The sequence below is a fragment of the Micromys minutus genome, assembly GCF_963924665.1.
Source record: "Micromys minutus genome assembly, chromosome: 2".
Lineage (NCBI taxonomy): Eukaryota > Metazoa > Chordata > Mammalia > Rodentia > Muridae > Micromys > Micromys minutus.
The window spans coordinates 60,801,088-60,819,068 of NC_137971.1; the positions used below are offsets into that span (position 1 = coordinate 60,801,088).

General features: G+C 44.0%; 1 protein-coding gene across 1 annotated transcript in view; it reads left to right on the plus strand.

The window, feature by feature from the left end:
- Window positions 1-3,747: 3,747 nt before the first annotated feature.
- The window catches only part of TCERG1L (transcription elongation regulator 1 like), a gene marked incomplete at both ends in the record, with an annotated part of 171,935 nt that continues 157,701 nt past the window's right edge, over window positions 3,748-17,981 (plus strand). Inside the window, 3 exons of the mRNA XM_080911783.1 lie at window positions 3,748-4,080; window positions 6,294-6,440; window positions 7,174-7,354. Coding sequence (XP_080767909.1) covers window positions 3,748-4,080; window positions 6,294-6,440; window positions 7,174-7,354 — 661 coding nt within the window. The remainder of the gene's footprint in view (window positions 4,081-6,293; window positions 6,441-7,173; window positions 7,355-17,981) is intronic.

A 17,981-nucleotide genomic window follows, 5' to 3' on the forward strand; every position in this document is an offset into this window, starting at 1 on the left:
CCACACATATGCTGAAGATACAACTTTTAAAAAATCTAAAAATCAGGAAAACCTTGTAGAGGAAAGTTCACCAAATGTTAGCACTGTTTTCCCCTGTGTGCGTTGACTCGGCTTTTCTGTATTGTCAAGATGTCTGAATGAACACACATAAAACAGCAATCACATCCCCCTTTAAAACGTGTCCTGGTCTGTACAGGTGTGCCTTGTTTCTCTCAATGTTTCAGAACATCAGACACCACTGCTTAACCCCCAAACTGCTGCTCTCTCTCCACCCTACTCTATCTGCGCATCGGAGGACAGCAGTGACATCCATGACGACTGACAGCTGTCACTCTCAATTCTAGCTCCATCAAGGACCAAGTGAACTCTAGCTCGAAGTTTCCAAAAGTGACAAAGACAGGTCTTTTAGGTGGCCCAGAAGCCTTCAGAATTGGCTGGGAAGGGACAAAGCTGGGGAGACCTCTCACATGCTACTCCTCATGCTCCAGGGACCCAGTGGGTGTCACGCTGTCACCTCTCCTCCCTCCAGCATCTGCCAGCACCCGAGGTGGTGTCTTGCTTTCTTGGCTTTCTACCAGGACTCTGTTGTGTCACCACAATGAGCTTCGGAAGCAAAGGACCTGATAGGATCCTTGGAGAGGCAGCTTGCTGGTGGGCAGGGAGCTATTGAGGGGAGCCTGGGCCCTGAACCTCCCCCAGCTTCCTCTGACAATATTTTAACTCTGTAGGCCTGCAAGGAAGCATTTACTCCTCCTCTTTTTTAAAAAAAATTATTCTAATCTTACTCAGGAAAAAGAAACCCACCTTCTCCAGGTTGCAAAATCTCGTTCCATTGACTTCTCCCTAACATCCCCTATTATTTCTTCCTGAAAGATGATACACAACTCAGAACTCATTAGTATCTGAGGATAATTAGCCTGCTTTCCTCCTTCTGTGGTGCATGGTCTGCTTACACAGTGTTCTGTCTCACCATCACTGAAATTATTGTTGATTTTGTCTAGGCATAAAGGACAGCATTTGGCTGTCAGGATGGTTGGACATAAGCCCTCTATAAAGCAACCCCCTCACTGACTTTTGTAGGGAGATGTATAGCACACAAGCATTTAATGGGGTGCCACCTTCTGCCCCATGTAGGCTGATCCCCCTAAAGTGCTGACCAGTAAGCAGACATGTCAACTGCACCCCCACATCTCCTAAGATCAAAGAGGACTGATCTGCTGGTTTCAGACCTTCAGCTAATGCTTCCTGGCTCGAAGGTAGTATCCCTCCTGTATCACCTTCTTAGTTCCTATCTCTTTGACCCTTAAGCCATTCTCATGACACACAAGTAATCTTCACAGGAATGATCATGGAGAATCCACTTAAATAACTAGGAAGCCAGGGTGCCCAAGAGGAAAACTCACATCCTCCAGGGTATAAAGTTGTTCCTGGATTATATGGAGGCTGAGGCGAGGGCTGGGGAGCAGATGAAATGAGAACCTGAAGGAGGATTTAAACTCTCTTGAGCCTCCTCATAGCAATTAACTAGTGGGAGCTGTTTTTTTTTTTTTTTTTTTTTTTTTTTTTTTTTTTTTTTTTTTTTTCCCTGTTACCCAGAATCCAGCACAGAGCACGGTGCAGAAAGGTGGCTCTAAACATTGAGATGCTTGGACAGTGCTGAGTCCGTGACAGTTGACAGGAAAAATGAGTATGGTCATCTTAAGGCTTTCTAGGACTGCTGTTTCTTTAGAGTCAGGGAGTGCCCAAGGTATCAAGGCATTTGAACACCGAACAGCTTATGCGGGAACTTGACCTTTAGCCAAGTTGACTAGCTGAAGCATTGTTGGAGATGTGGTGTAGACATCCCCCAGGATTCAAAGTACCCACAGATTTGGGTTGACTCCCTTCCCTCATTCCAGGAGCTAGAGGTGCTGCAGACATAAACCTTTGCTTTGTTGAGAGTACATACAACCCAGACAAGTCTTCTGTACCCCCAGATCACACCGGGAAGGGATGAATGAAGCCCGGTCTGCTTCTCTAAAATTACAGCTTGGAGGGGGGGGGTCGTTAGTCTACCTAGCAACTGGCACAGCATTCCCGTTTGACTGGGAGCCTAGAGACCAAGATGGCCATACAGCGTCACTGTGTGTGTGTAGAGACACACAAGTGCAGCCTTCAGTAGATGCAACCAGTGCTCTGATCTGCAAAGCTTTGGGGCTCTACATGGGAAATAATCTCGTCAGTGCTTTGGCATCAAAGAAAGGGAGAAACTCACAAATTGTAAGTGGTTTAGGCTGAGAAAAGTAGCGAGGCGCCAGCTATGCAAATCAGAATATGCTGAGATCTAAAAGAAATCATGACAGGCCAGGAGGAAGGTAGGAAGGTAGGCAAACCAGGAAAATGAAGAAGCAACCCTAGAAACTGATTGGAGCTACGTGGGTGCTTCTATTTCTACCAGGAGGGGCTGCAAAGGGGTGAAGAGTGATGAGGGGTGTGCCTGACCTAGGCGTGTCTTTAGATGTAGCTGGGTGGACTGTACTTTCTCCGGGTCAGACAGTCTTCATAGGCAAGTTCCTTCTGCTTGGTACCTGAAGTTTGGTCAAGCACTTTTAAGCAGGGTTGCAGGTTCTTTAGCTCCTGAAAGTCTGTGCCCTGCTGTCGGCACGAACTGTGCAGAACTGGACTGGGGCTGGAAGCCGCTATAGGTTGGTGTCAAGAGAATCTGATGGAGGAGACCTGGCATTGGACCAGTCTACCCAGTGTTCTGCGCAAGCTAGGTCAGCACAGAGTCTGGGACTAGCGCCGCCTGGCGGAAACTGCTTGTGATCAGCGCAGAGCCTGGCTCCTCAGCAGGCGCCGGCTGAGAGGAAGGAAACTCCGAATCGAGCGAGTGGAGCCAGAGATTCTTTGACCAAGACAATTCTGCATGCAACAGTACAGCAGCTTATGGCGAGGCATGAAGAAACTCAGTCCTGTGCTCGGAGGTTTAAAAACAAGTTCACCGAGGCCAAGCCCTCTAGACCAGGAGGCCACTTGTCTCTTGTTGCATCAGAGAGGAGAGAGGTTGGGAGTCTGTGGGTTAAGGCAGAGGCAAAGGAGGGCGCTGAAGGCAGCAGATATCCGGAAAGGACATTAGACCCAGTACTAAAAATTCGGGTTTCATGGCACGGTGAACCTCTAGGGACTTGGGAAAATATTTTGCATTATTTATCCAAGAGAGAAATCGACCCATGCCTAGAAGGGTCCGGGACCCAGCTGGCGTCAACATCTGCAGTTAGTACTCCCTCTGGGCCTTGGGCCCTAGACTCACTTTAAAACAGGTAGATAACGAAGGCACCCCCAGCTCTGCGGGTGGCGGGACCTACCCAGCTCCAGCGCCACCACCTCGGCTTCAGTTCGCCATTGGGATCGCAAGCGGAGTCTGGAGCCCGGGTCCCGCCGTGCGCACCGTCAGCTAGAGCCATTGGACACCAGTAGGGACCACGGAGTGGGCTAGGGATCACGGTAGAAGAATCAGCCGGCTGGGTTGGGAGCGCCCCACCGTATAGCGCTGTGTCCCCGCCTCTGGGGTCTGGGTCTCGGGGCGGGGACTGGGGCCCCGCCAGGCCCGGGGGTGGCGCGGGCAGAAGGAGGGGCTCCAGAGCGGGGCAGGGGCGGAGCGAGCGGCCGCGTCTCGCAACCAAGAGAGTTCGCTCCAAAGCCCGCGCCGCCGCCGGCCCGCACCTCGGGCGCCCGCCGCCCCCGCCGCCGCCTGCGCGGGGGTGTAGGATGCTGGCGGGCGCCAGGCTCCAGCGGCGGCGGCGGCAGCTACAGCAGCCCCAGCAGCCCCGGTGGCAGCAGCCTCTCCCGTGGCCGATGAATGCAGACCCGCCGCCACCGCCCTGGGTTTGGATGGTCCCCGGCACCGCCGGACTGCTCCGGCTTGGCGCCGGGGTCGCGCCCCCGCCGGTGCTGTTGGCCTCGGCGCAGCCTGCCTCCGCCCCGCTGCTCCCGCGGCTGCCGGGCTGGACAGCTCCGGGCGAGCCCCTGCTGCCCCTGTTGCCGCTGTCCTCTGCGCCAGACCACGCCGCCGTGCACCATTATCCCCTGCTCCACGGACAGGTAACGGCTCCGGCTCCGATCCCACCCAGGCTCGGTATTGCGGGTCCTCTCCCCCCCCCCCACCCCACCCTTCGACACACACACACAGGTCCTGGGGCTGCCCTAACACTCAGGTTGGCGCCTTTTCCTCCCTGGGTGGTCCTGGGTTCCCCACACCATCAGGATGCAGCCGCTCAGTCATACATTGGCAAGAAAGTTCATGCTTCGACGTCTGGTTTTCTTTGGCAATTTTTTTTTGCGATATTCCCCCCCTCTGGCTTTCATTAAAGAGCCTTAGACCCCGCAGCCCTGGCTGAAACCAAGCAGCCTGGACCTAACTTTCCCGGGTGTCGGGCGCTATCCAGAACGTGGTCCTGAAGTCTCAGCCGCTAAACAGAGCGCTGCAGCCAACAACCGTGGCTGCCATCGCATCGGAGTTAATACTTTTACAGTCTCCACTAGACTTGAAAGCAAGCTGCAGATCAATAGCTATTTCTGATTCTGATCTGGTCCCCCTACTCCTTCACATAGATTCAGGGCAGTGCTTAAGAGAATTCCAGCCACGGAAAGCAGCCTGGAAATCCTGCTATGAAAGCGCCTTGTGGGGGGAATTCCTCACCTGCCCACTGAATTCCCTTAAGCCAGATCCCACTTTTAGAAGAGTTTGGCATGCAGAGACAGAACAGCAAAGAAAAGTAACTGCACCTTTGATTGATGGTGCGGTGCTGCAGCCTTCCCTGGCTTCGGTCAAATTCATTGTTCACTATCTGTGCAAATGAGTTTGAATCCGGGAATAGCATCTATTTCTCTGTGACTGATCTCATTAGCACATTCAAACGAGCATTCTGTCACAGTATACGTTTTCATTAATTTTAGCCCACCTTGTGAGTTTGTCTAGAAGATGTCATGAAACTCCTACTAAGCTATTCCTTAGACTTAACGATAAGTATGTATGCTGTGCTGGGCATCTATCTTGATGTGTGATACACATAGACTTCGGCTTTATTGGATAAGCTTTTGCCATGTTTAGGAGGACTGCCATTTCAGAGTGTTACCACTAGAGGTACATAGATTCAAGAAATACCCCCCCCCGCCCCCCAAAAGAACCTAGCATTTCTCACCTGCATAAATTAAAAAAAAAAAAAAAAAACAGAAAAAGACTTAGCATGAGTCTTTTGACTAATGAATGGATATTTTCTGCTATCCACTATCTAAATAAGAATAGGGAGAATCAGAAAGGGATTTTTGCAAATAACAAAACAAAATAAATGTAACTTTGAAACAGTATCCACAGAGTGTTCCCCCACCTCCGAGTCACTGGGGTGAGGCCTGGGTGATTTTATGATTTTAGTGCGTGACCCATACTCAGTTGTCCCCTTTCTGTGCTGGCTGTCTTATTATCTGTACTGAGATCTTCAGCCAAGCAGTCCTTACATTTTCTTTGCTGTAGAATCTCTTTTGATGAACCTTGGGAAAGTTAATTCTAATTCCTTAAAATAGTTTCAAAATGATAAATGAAATGAAGCAAAGTGTATTCTGAAGGAGATGCCAGAGGTACAGCCCTGTGTTCTCTATAACTGGAGGCTGAGAATTAAAAAAAAAAAAAAAAAAAAAAAAAAAAAAAAATGGCTCTAGAGTCAGCCTTTGCCCTTCCCTTGATGGCTTCCCATCAGCTCAAGCTGGAAACTTATTTTTTTGTTCCCTGTTTCTTATTTTTTTCAATTTGTCTTTAGCTCTTCTTCCTTCCTTCTTTTCTTCCTTTGTTAAGTCAGTTTTTTGACATTCCTGGATGTATTGAAGCCTTTCTGGCTTCTTTACTCCCACCCTCTATTGTTTTCTTTCCTCTCCTATTATCCACTCCCTCCACACCAATCCCTTTCCAGGATTCCTGACCTTAGGGCTCGCTTCCTGACCTACTTAGTTCGTCTAGGTATCTGTGCAACCAGGGGTTGTGGAAGTACCTTTGTGTCTCTCACACTCTTATCTTGGAAGTTCTTTTCCAATAATCAAACAGACTGAAATGATCATTTTTATGATGATCCAGATATAAAATTTTTACAAGTGTCTGTGATTTATAAATGGTTATAGTATTTTTTGATTGGAAAAGAGATAGCTTTCTCATCAGATTTCTACACTTGGAATTCCTTTATCACAGCAGTTATTTTAGCATCTTTTGGTACAAAATGGGCTGATGTTTCTTTTCTCTCTCTCTCTTTTAAAATTTTGCATCCCAGTGGCTGTTTGGTGGTCATTCTCCACCCATAGGACTCTCCCCCTCCTCTGCTGTGGAGTTGGTGCCCCTTTTGCCACATGTCTGTTCTTCTACTCTGTCACCTCCTGTCGGGAAAAGCTGGATAGATAAGAGGATGCCTAACTACAAGGTAAAAGTGCAAGCCATTTAATTGGATAAGTGGGTTTTTAATTGATAAGTTGCTGGGTATCACCATATTAACAGAAAACATTATGCATTTTCTAATTGTAATAGATTGGCTATTTGAGTACAGAGAGGGCTCATTTCAGGACCAGACTGACCTGCTCAAAGGTATCTGCAGACAGGAATAATTTTGATATAACTTGAATGAGCGGTTTGGGTTCTGTTGAAAAAAAAAAAGCACCAATCTTTGAATCAGATTTTTTTTCCAGCCTTAAAGTTTACAACCATCGACTAAACCATGCTCCTAAATATTATATGATGCTACGTTTACATTTTGGGAAGGTGTTTCTCTCATGATTCTGGCTTTGTTTTTTCCTCTTCCTGGTGGTTATAAATTCAAGTTTCCTGAGTATTGTTTACTTATTTGCCCATGAAAGATGGAGTAACACATTAATTTGTTCTACCACACTAAGTGGTGGACTCATTGTGTGATTCTTCAGTGTGTTACCTGGCTGTTGGGCTGAACAGCCTGGGCTGACAGTTAAAGAGTAGCCTGGTCTCAGTGAGAAGCCTTTTTTCTGGCTTCTCACAGAAGCCCTTTTTTTTAAGTTTGAGATCTACACTTCTAGGACATGCCCAGTAGTATAACACACATCATTTGACCAGTGAGCAATAGCACACACCTGCCTTTTCTACAAAGTGCTTTTTTGTAAATGTTTGCTTGCCTTTGTTTTGGACAGATCTTTTTTAACAATTCCTTTGCTCTGGACTCAACATGGATATACCCTGAGGAATCAGGACTCTTCCACAGCCATGAAAAAACTCATTTTCTGGCAAACCAAGTAACTCCATCTCTGTCCAGGCCTGTTCCTGCCTCCAGGCCTCTCCCCACTGTGGTATTAGCAGCTCAGCCAATACCAGGTCAGTGCCTAAATAACGATGATAATGTGACTTCTGTGCCTGTCTGTGTTAATCATAAGTCAACTTGAAAATGAGGTGTCACTTTCATGACACAATTCTCTTAGCTAATTCTCTTATGAGGGATGCATTGCACAGTGTGAATCTTGTTTAAAGGTTGAATCTGGTCACCCAGCTTCTGCTGTTCTTCAGCTCTAGGGTCAGCTTTGAAGATGAGGAGGTAACTGTGGGATTTAGGAAGGATAATAGATAATATTGGCTCTGTTCTGCTTCTATGACTGGACTATGTTTCCTGCTCCCAGTGAACAAGGACACCAGATGAACAATCATCTTTAACAGTGCTGCTTGTCTGGAGTATTGCATGCCAGGATGCTTGTGGGTCTGCAGGGGACAGGTACATCCACAGATTCTGTGCATTTTGCATTGTCAATGTGGGTGATGGTGATGACGTATTATGAAACTACTTGGAAGATGAGCTTTGTTCTATCTTTGGAAACAAGTGACCCAATAGAACATTTGTCCTGTAACATAGCCCCTTTACCCCCCAACCCTGAAACAATCCTTGGGTGAAATATTGCATAATAAACCTGTATTGTAACAGGAGAATAAAATCATCTTATGAATTTTTAAATTGATTTGTTAAAATCACCTTAACATATGATCATATTACAAAAGCAAATGTTGCCGGTGCCAAAATTGTCTTGCAGCCCCTTCCATTATGGAATATTTTATGGCTGCAGAATTACATTATCTTCCTGTAATTTCCTACCTACCAAGCTTATCTCAATGTGTGTCTCTAAAACTTAGTAATAAGAAGCTGCTCCTGTGGATACCAGCACCAGGGTGAGGACGCATTTATTTCCTTCTCTGTTTGCCTGCATATTTATTCCAATTTGCCAGGACTCTTGTTTAGCAATAACTCAGGAAGAACAAGGCAGCAGGTTCCGCAGGCTCTTGTGATTCTTGACGGAAAAGTGCCTTCATTTCTTGTCATTATGCGTGGCTGATAGATTGAGATCTGACCGAACAGCAGGTGTATTCGTGTTTGTAATGTCTATAGCATGATGTTCATGTTTTCTATTTGCATTAGTAGTCATGGATGATAGCTTGATGACACATGCCATGTTATATGAGCAAGCCATTACTTGCAGTGACTCTTGGAAGAATGATGCTTTTCCATGCAGGGGTAAAGTCGCTTAGCTCATCTCTTGAGTTCCTCCTTCCCACTCATAGCAGAAGACCATGCAGACATTGCTCAGAATGCCTCAGTCTTCCCAGGGAGCACTGGGAAACCAATACCTTCTCAGATTGCTTACTTACTGTGATGTGGCACAAACCTTACACTGTATTCAATTGGCATTAATTTCACTTTCTGATTTGGGGGTTAGTAACCCTTAAAGGATGACATAATATGTATTACAAACATAACATTATAGTGATCGTTCATTCCAATCCTAGCCATCATTAGTCAAATCCTTGCTTTTAATCTTCCCAGGGTTTTCTCTTTTGTTTTTTGACTTATCTTGAGAGAAATGTAGACCTGTCTCATTTTAGTGACTAACAATCAGATACATCTTGAGATGGGAGTTTCTAAACTGCATCACTAAAATTGACTTTTTGATGTTTCAGGATTCTCAGAAATTATTCATATTTGAAAAGAATAAGTTGAATAATGCATGATGAATTTATATGTAAGGAGTTATTTACGTGTTATTAATTGCCTAACAAAGTACTAGGAAGGGAGCAAGAAAAGGTGAAAACTAGGGTTAATTCCAAAATCAGTTAAAATTTAAAATATATCACTTCAATTTTACGATGAAAGTTAGAAACTATACCTTTATTGAAGCATATATATGTAAATTATCAGATAGATTGCTATTAAAACAATTATATTTTATATCTTACAAGTGGATAATTTTACATATTATATTTAGTTTGTATTACAATTTCTATTATACAAATATACATGATTATGACCATGTACATGTTTATACAAGCACATAATATAAAGCTATGACTGACATATCATATCATATTGACCAACATTGTTATACATGTTTTTATATTCAGAATTCAGTGGCCTTAGAGTCAGATATATTTTGATTTCTTTCAAACTAGTCAAAAGAACACAATTAGAATTCCCAGAGAATCAAGTCTTAAGCTTCCATTTTAAACAGTGCCACTGAACTAAGACTCTACTTTTCTTGGCTGGATAGCGGTTTTCATGTAATATTATTCTCTAAGTGCCATTCACTCATGCATTGGCATTTGAGGGACAGTGGAAGGTTACATGCCTGGGACTCAAATGATGCGTGCCTAGCAAGCAGTTTGAACAACTGTGCTATTGGCTGTCTTGCTAGAGGTCACTGGGTGAGGAAAGCTGAGGCTTAGATTAAGGTTCAGCTGATCTGAGCTCAACTTGACTGAGCTTGCAAAACTATCTGAAGTTTGACTTACTACAAAGGACTTCACTTTTTAGATAAACCATGTTCAGGCATGATTACTGTTCTGCACTGAACTAGAAGCAGACTCTGCTCCCTCAAATGTGGGAAGTTATAACTAATGTTGGTCTTCTTTTTTTTGCCCACCAGGCAAACCATAAGAGGGGGTAGCCATGAGAACCCAAATATGCAATCTATTGTGGGGGTGGGGGATGGAAAATAGTAGGTCAAAATCATGTGACATAGTTTGAAATGATGGGGTACCTTGATGGAAGCCTAGGGTGCTGCCTCAGGGCAGGCACAGGAGCTTGCTAAGCCAAGCAGTAGACATGATGTGCAAATACTACAGGCAATTAAGTGGTGCTGGACTCAGAGGAGTCAACAGGGAGCCTAGATGGAACAGTAGGGACTAGGCTCAGGCCCTCTATTCAGCAACATCCCTGCAAGCTCGGCTTCATATATGTCATGAGATTTTGCATTGTCTTCCCACTCTGATGGGTCTGAACCTCCTCTAGGAAAGCAAGAATCCATCCCAGAAAGCTGAGGAGCACCAGGAGTCCTAGTATCTTCTCACTAGCCAGTAGATCCAGGATGCCAAGGCACCAGAGTCCCAGTTGTAGAAAGCAAGGGCTGTGACAATAATTAAGTGAAAATTGCCCCTAATGATGGTGTTAATGAGCCTAACTGAGAAGTAATCGAGTCTCCATTCCCAGTCTTCAGCAGCTGATTCAGGGTAGGATGCAGGCAAGGAAGAAAGTGTCAGGGGCCAGGGCAGTCCTCCTGATCAGGCTGCAAGAGGCATTTACTTCATCTCTCCATCCGTCCTCTTCCTCCACGAAGCAGGTGATTCCCTGGAATGTGGCAGCATGTCAGGACACTATTCGGAAATAAAATTGCTGATGCTGAAGGCATCGAGCAGTGGGGAATGGTCATTGACTTGCTTGCCATCCAGTGGAGACACAAAGTAAACAGTGTCTCGAGGGAAACTGAAGATTCATGTAAGAGTCATCTACATAGCAGTGGCCATTAGCCTGAGATCAGAAACGTATACCACCCAAACTAGTAGTGCCATCCCAACTAGTGTGAGAGGCAGATGGGGGAGAAGACAAAAGCCCAGGAGTGCAGCAATAAAGCATTCTGCTCAGAGTCCCAAAGATGCAGAAGAAAGGGTAAATTTTAGTGTAATTTAACATGCACAAATAAATAACCACAGATCAGAAAGGGTGATGATAAAAAATGACTGGGCATAGTGGAAGACCATCGGAAGAAATGAGAAAGAGGCACAAGGGCAGTTCTGAAACATTGTGATTCAAACCACCAAGGAGAAGGTCCAATGGAAGACAGTCTGCAAACATGCCCAGTGTGCACGGTGACTCTGTAAAACAGCCCCTATTCGAAGAAGGCAGTGGGCACGAATGTAAAAGACTGAAGCCCACCTCATGCCATGACTTCCCGTAAACAAAGGAAGGTACAGTGTTAAGTGAGCCAAGAAAGGGCATCTCTGCTCCCCAAAGTCAGGTACGTTCATCACTTCCCTCATTTCTGTGACCCAATGCCTCAGAAGAAGTCACTTAGGGGGAAGGAGGGCATGTATTTGGGCTCACAGTTTGAGGGGGTGTGCATTCCAGCCTGAACCTCTGGAGGTCATTCCACACTCAGACCACAGTGAAAATACAGTAGGGAGAGCTGAGAAAGGAGCATGGCTGTTACTGTTAGGCCTGCTCTTCATGCTCCAAATGTTAAGAGTTATGGGAGAAAATTATTAAATAATTATGTGTCACCAGAAAGTCATGTTGGTACCAAGGTGGGGAAGAATGCTTTCAGAGCAGCAAGGGGCCAGTTCGTGTGAGAGCGGTTCCCCTGGCACAGCTGCTGCCTTCGCTCTGCCCACAGCCTGTTTTGTTTTTCTGAGTTTATTTGTTTACACTTGGGTTGTTTAGCACAGTATCTGCCTTTCAGAATAAAGCTTAGTGTACTTTACACTTTATGTATTTCTATATAATTTTGGCACTTTGATTTCTTTTTTTTTTTTGTTCTCTGCTTTGCAGTTTCTAGTCTGGTGGCATTTATGTTTTGTTTACTTTTGAGTATAAGGTGACGAGGAGTATGTCATATGGATTTTGCTCTTTTTTTTCAGCAATTACACAATGAGATTTTTTAAAAATCTGATTTGAGCTTATGTTTTGTTTTGTTTTATTTCAAATTACGAGACCACAACTATGTTAGAAGCCTTCTGTGAAACATGAGGCTTTTGGAAACATTCATACTGTATACTTTTATTATATTCTTTTGACTTCAACTAAGAAATAAATCTATAAGAAGAACTCAGAATGAGAGAGTCAGGCTTCAGAATATTTGCAAACATCAGCATTTGTGGTTAATAACAGTGGATAGATATGAACGTTTACTGTTTGGTCACTTGAGTGAGCAAAAAGCTCTAAGCTATATTGAAATGCAAAAGCTCAAATTTTGCTGTCAGAACACACCAAAACACACAACTAATCACAAGATTCCCTAAGGCTGAAGCTACCCCACCCCAGAGGTAGCCCAGAAAAGGGGCTCAGTGTGCCCCCTCTGTGGTATAGGAATATGAATGGCCATAAGTGGGGACACAAATGCTGAAAGAGATGGCCAGGTACCCCAGAACTCAAACCCTGTGGGAAAGTAACTTCCATCAGAAACAAGCAGGAGAACCAGAGACCTGCAGAGTGGACCTCTCAGCACAACATTAATCAGCATATCAATCACCTGATGGGGAGAACAGGTGTGGGATTTCATCAGAGAGGTGGAAATAAAGTCATGGGATTATTAAGAAGACTATAACATCTGAGATGGAAAAGGGTTTTGATGGGCTCACGACTAGGTGAGATGAAGCCAAGGGAGGAATTTGAGGACAGAATAATAGAAATCCTGGAAATTGCATCTCAGAGCGAATGCAAGTGGTAAAATAGAGCCTGCATCTTCAGAGCCGAGAGATAACATCAGATGGTTAACATATGTGTGATTGAAGTCCTAGAAGAACACATGGCATGAAAGCATTTGGAGAGATAATGATCAAAGGTGATAACAAAAATAAACTCTGTTGTCAAACTGTAGATTCAAGAATCTCAGCCAGCCCAACTGGAAAAGAGCAAAGTAAAAAAGAGGCAGAAGTTGAGCGCTCGACAAATCAGAGTCACACTTGTAAGCAAAAGACTAAAAGCAGGCCTCGGAGATAGAGAAAAGACACATTACACAGACAAGAACGAAGATAACCATCTCATGAGTTTTATTGCTGTAGGGAAGTGATATGTTTGGAGGGCTCCACATCTCGTTAAAATCTCTCCAGCTACAGCTCAAACCAAAAAAAAAAAAAAAAAAAAAAAAAAAAAAAGAAGTTCTCAGGAACAAATAATGAAGCATTGGAGAAAGATTTACCTCTTCTGGACAGCCAAGTAAGCGATGGAGATGACAGAGGTTGCATTGTTCTCTTTCAGTTGCTCTGGTAATAGCTGGCGGTGCAGAAGAGCACTGAATGGTGACAGAACATGTCTACACAGTCTTACAGCATCCTAAGATGCAAGATAAGATGCAAGATGCATGCTGGCTTCACAGGGGTCTCAGAGAAGGAACTGGAAGTGTGAAATCAGAATGCTTCCACCCCATCTACTGCATGGCACCCAGTGATATCTGAGAGTACATTTGGTAGACTTAAAAGATAGACCTGGTACCTTTATTATGACATAATAATTGTAGATGTAATTGATTCACAGTAAATAGTCAATCCAGATCTACAGGGATACATAGGGAGACTCTTTCTTAAAAAACAGACAGACAGACAGACAGACAGACAACAACCAATAAAACAAAAGTCCAGTGTGGTGATGCACACTTTCAATCCCAGCATTGGGAAACAGAGTCAGGTAGGTCTCTGTGAGTTCAAGGCCATTCTGGTCTATAATGCAAATTCTAGACTACCCAGGTCTACACAGTGTGACCATTTCTTAAAAACTAAAACCAAAGTTCTCTGGGGACCCAAAGAACACTCGGGCCAAGGAAGCAGGAAGGCTAACTACAGATTTTCACCTCTCTCTCCTCCAAATCCAATCCCTCAGTCTTAGACCCAGCTCTGCAACAGACCACCTGCTCCACTAACCTCCATCCCTGCTCCCATCTCCAATAGAAGACACAGATCTTCTCCTCCACCCTTCTTGTGTTCCTACCTTGTTCTCCCATCCCCCTCCAACAAGCATCCTCCAGTAACCCACCAGCCACACCTACCAGAGAAGCAAGTAATGGATGGAACTAGGAAAAAAGTATTGTGAGTGAAGTAACCCAGACCCAGAAAGACAAATATGATCAGTGCCTTGCTCAGCCATCATCAGAGAAGCATCCTTCTGCTGCAGATGGGAACAGACACAGAGTCCCACAGTCAGACAATATGCAGAAGAGTGAGAGACCTTGGAACACTTGGCCCTAAAGAGATGTTTCCATCCAATCCTGCTCCCCAGGGCTCAGAAATCCCCGTGGAAAAGGATGCAGAAAGTGTGCCGAGCCAGGGGCGTGGAAGACACTAAAGAAACAAGGTCTTCTAAATTAACACAACCAGAGTTCATGTGAACTTGCAGAGGCTGAGGCAGTGTGCACAGGGCCCACACTGTCTGTGCCAGAAGTGGTTCTGGAGCTAAAAGGAGAAGTGGATAAATGTTCCTTCCCTAATGCACAAGCTATAACTAATTGACAACCATTTGAAATGAAAACTTAACTTTCTCCAAAGGAGTCTCACTGGGGAAACAAACTGCCCCTAAGAGTGGGTTGTGTGCCTTGCAGTAGATTATAGGAAATAAACTCAGTCACACCTTTGGAGCTTTCTTGTCTCATAATGTTGTGTCAGTTTATTTATTCTCTCTCTACCCCTTTCTGTTACCCTATAGTCTTTTGCATGTATGTATAGTCTTTTGCATGGCTTCCAATTTTGCATTTTTGTGGGATTCTTGACTGTGTGAATGAATGGACTTCTAATTCTATATCTATTTTTTGTGCCTTTTCTTGAGCTCTTTTCTTTCTGTTTGTTTGTATTATCCTACTCCAGTGTGTAAGTTTTATTCTATATTATTATATTATTTATTATATTCTTTTCCTTTAGAAGCCTGATTTTTTTTTTCTACTAAGAGACAGGAAGGGGTAGATCTAGATAGGAGGAGAGGTAGGAAGGAAATGAAAGAATAATCAAGATATATCCTATAAGAAAAAAGTTCAGTCTCAATAAAAGGAAAAAAAATCCATATGAACAAATACAAATGCACCAAGAGAGTCTGCTGCAGCTGTCTTAGTGCCTTAAAGCCCCCCAACAAAACAAATACAACCCCCCCTATGTAATTATTCAACACAAAATCAGGTATAAAAAGAATGAGGAAAATTATACCATAGGAGAACAAAATAGACGTACATGGTAGATGTTCTGCATTTGCACATGAGCACACGCTGTTTGTCATGGGGAGTCGGTAGCTGTCCCCTGGCCAGAGTGCAGCACAGACTCCTGTCAGCAAGGCTGAAGCCATTCCACCTTCTTGCTATTTTACATAACATGGAAAACAGACTATAATGTGGGTATTAAAACTTGAAGCTTAACTCTCTGTTGACAGGCAGAGGTTTTCAGACTTTTAGCACAATATGTGATGTCCACTCAGAAACTGGCTTTTAACACAGTGCCATGAACTAGGTGAAAGGTAAAGGAAGGGGCTGATCCCTGCCTCAGAGCGAGTCCAGAGGACTGGGAGGAGGGAGATAACTAATAGGTGAGAAAGAATCCAGAGATGAAAAGGAGCATGCATAGTTAGAAATGCACAGGAAGTATGTCTGGAAGGACAGAAGAGTTCCAACCTGAGTATCCACACAGGACGAACATGGATATAGAGAAGTCAGAGCAGGCAGGTTTCAGGTGCAGTTGGAGGCTTCAGCAGCACCTCCTGCAACAGCAAGAAGGTGGCATGTCTTCACCTTCGGAAAACCAACAGGAGTCTGCTCTCCACTCTGGACAGGGGGACAGTTACAGACACCCCGTGACGGATGCCCTGTGTTTATGTGCAATGCAGGGCATCTATTATGCCCATATTCTAGGCTGCAAAATAACCCTACAGATACTGAGTGGTTCAAATCTATACGAGTTACCTTCTGGCAAAAATAGCATTAATTTAGAAACCAGTAACGGAACAGAAACAAACATCTGAAAAATGTCTAAATAACCCAAAATAGAATAATATACTCAAGTACCACATAGGTCACAGAGGTAGAGGGAGTCGGAAAATATTTTGATTCAAATGAAAATGAAAATCATTTTAAGAAATCTTGTGGGGCACAGCCAAAACAGGACACAGACAGAAATTTATAACATGAAAATGTCTGTATTGGAAAGGAAAATTTAAATCAATGCTTACCCTTAAGCAACTAGAAAAGAGAGAGCTTCCCTAACAAAACAAGCCAAAAGAACTGAAAAAAAAAAAAACTACCTGGTTTTGTTTTCTGTTGCTATGATAAAATGCTTCAGCTAAGGGGAAAGAGCTTACAATTGCTGGTTATAGTTATTTATAGCACGGAAGGCACAGTGTCAGAACCAGTCACATCCCATCTATAGTTAAGAACAAAGAGCAATGAATTAATGCATACATGCTAGGGCTCAACTCACTTTCTCTGACTTAATCAAGTTCAGGATTCCCAGTGTAGGGAATGGTACCACCCACTGTAGGTGGGTCTTTATAACTAAACTATCATAACCATTGCAATGCCCACATACCAACCTGATCTAAACTGTCCCTCATGTTCTAAGTCCTAGGTGATTTTAGATCATTTGAAATTGACAATTAAAATTAACAGAGAATGTAAGAAGAGATGTCAAAGAGTTTTAAAAAAGAGTAATATTAAGAAAAATCGATGAAAGCAAAGCCAAAGTTTTAGAACAATCAGTACAATTCGTCATCTCCTGGGTGGAGCTTAGGTAAAAAAAAAGCCAATGATGAATGAGAAACATCCAGAATAAAACCAGTTATCACTCTAGGGTTAATCAAAAATGCAGTGAAAAAAATGTGAGTCACAGCCTTGTGGAGTGTTCTTAATGCTTAAAAAAACCAGACAAACCCTTTGTGCAGAACAAGCTGAGTCAAAGAGGCAACAGAACAGGAATAGCACTGAATTTACAAGCCTTTCGGTGTAGGTGTAGTGTAACGTTGTCCCAACAGGAAACATCTCCAAGGAAGTTCTCTGGTGAACTCCATCAGCTGTTTCCGGAAGAAGTGCTAGACACATTTACACAAACTTGTTCAGACAAGAGGATAGAGAAGCATGTCTCCCCAACTTCTTCCATCGAGATCAGCTCTCCTCTCTTACAAAAGTCACATGGATATTACCGGAAGGCTGCTAATCGAGTTGCTTCACCAGCACAGAGTTTAAAATGTCCAAGGGAACGGACTGTGTCCAGCAGTGTGTGCATTAGGTAATGCCTTATGACTAAGTTGTTGCTTTCTGGGAATGAAATGCTAATCCAACATTAGGGGACCAAGAAATGTTATTTATTAAAAAATGAAAGAAGAAAAGTCGTAAGATCATTTCAGTAGTTTTAGAAAATGTGTTAAGTGGGTACAGGGAGTTGGGGATGGAGGTGTGGTGCGTGCCTGTAATCTGAACACTGAAGGTGAAGCAGGAGAATCTCAAGTTTGGGGTGCAAAGTTAGAGAGTATCTGAATATAAAACAAAGACAGTAAAGTCATTTTCCGACTCAACATCTATTCAGATTAAGAAAGAAAAAGTGAAACATGTGCAAACCACGAGAGATTTAAGAGTACCTCCTTGAATGCACAAAAGATGCCTGAGAAAGCCACAGGTAAGGCTCCATTTAACAGCTACAATGGCAGTTTCCCCCATGTGAAGAACTAGGCAGGGATCGTGCTTGCAGCACTTCTGTGCACGATTGTTCTAGAAGCTGCAGGTGGTGCAAGCAGACAGATAGGAAACAGGAAAGAAGGAACTGAGAAGCAGGAATACAGACCATGCTCAAAGCCATCTCTACTTAAATGCAGACAGTGTATTGCATTGTAGGCCACCTCAGAAAATCAGCCAAAAGCTCCCAGTAGAGGGTTTCTCAGGGTTTCGGGGCTAAGGTCAATGTACAAATTCAACTGAGTCCCTGTGTTACCATGAACAGCTGGAAAGGAACC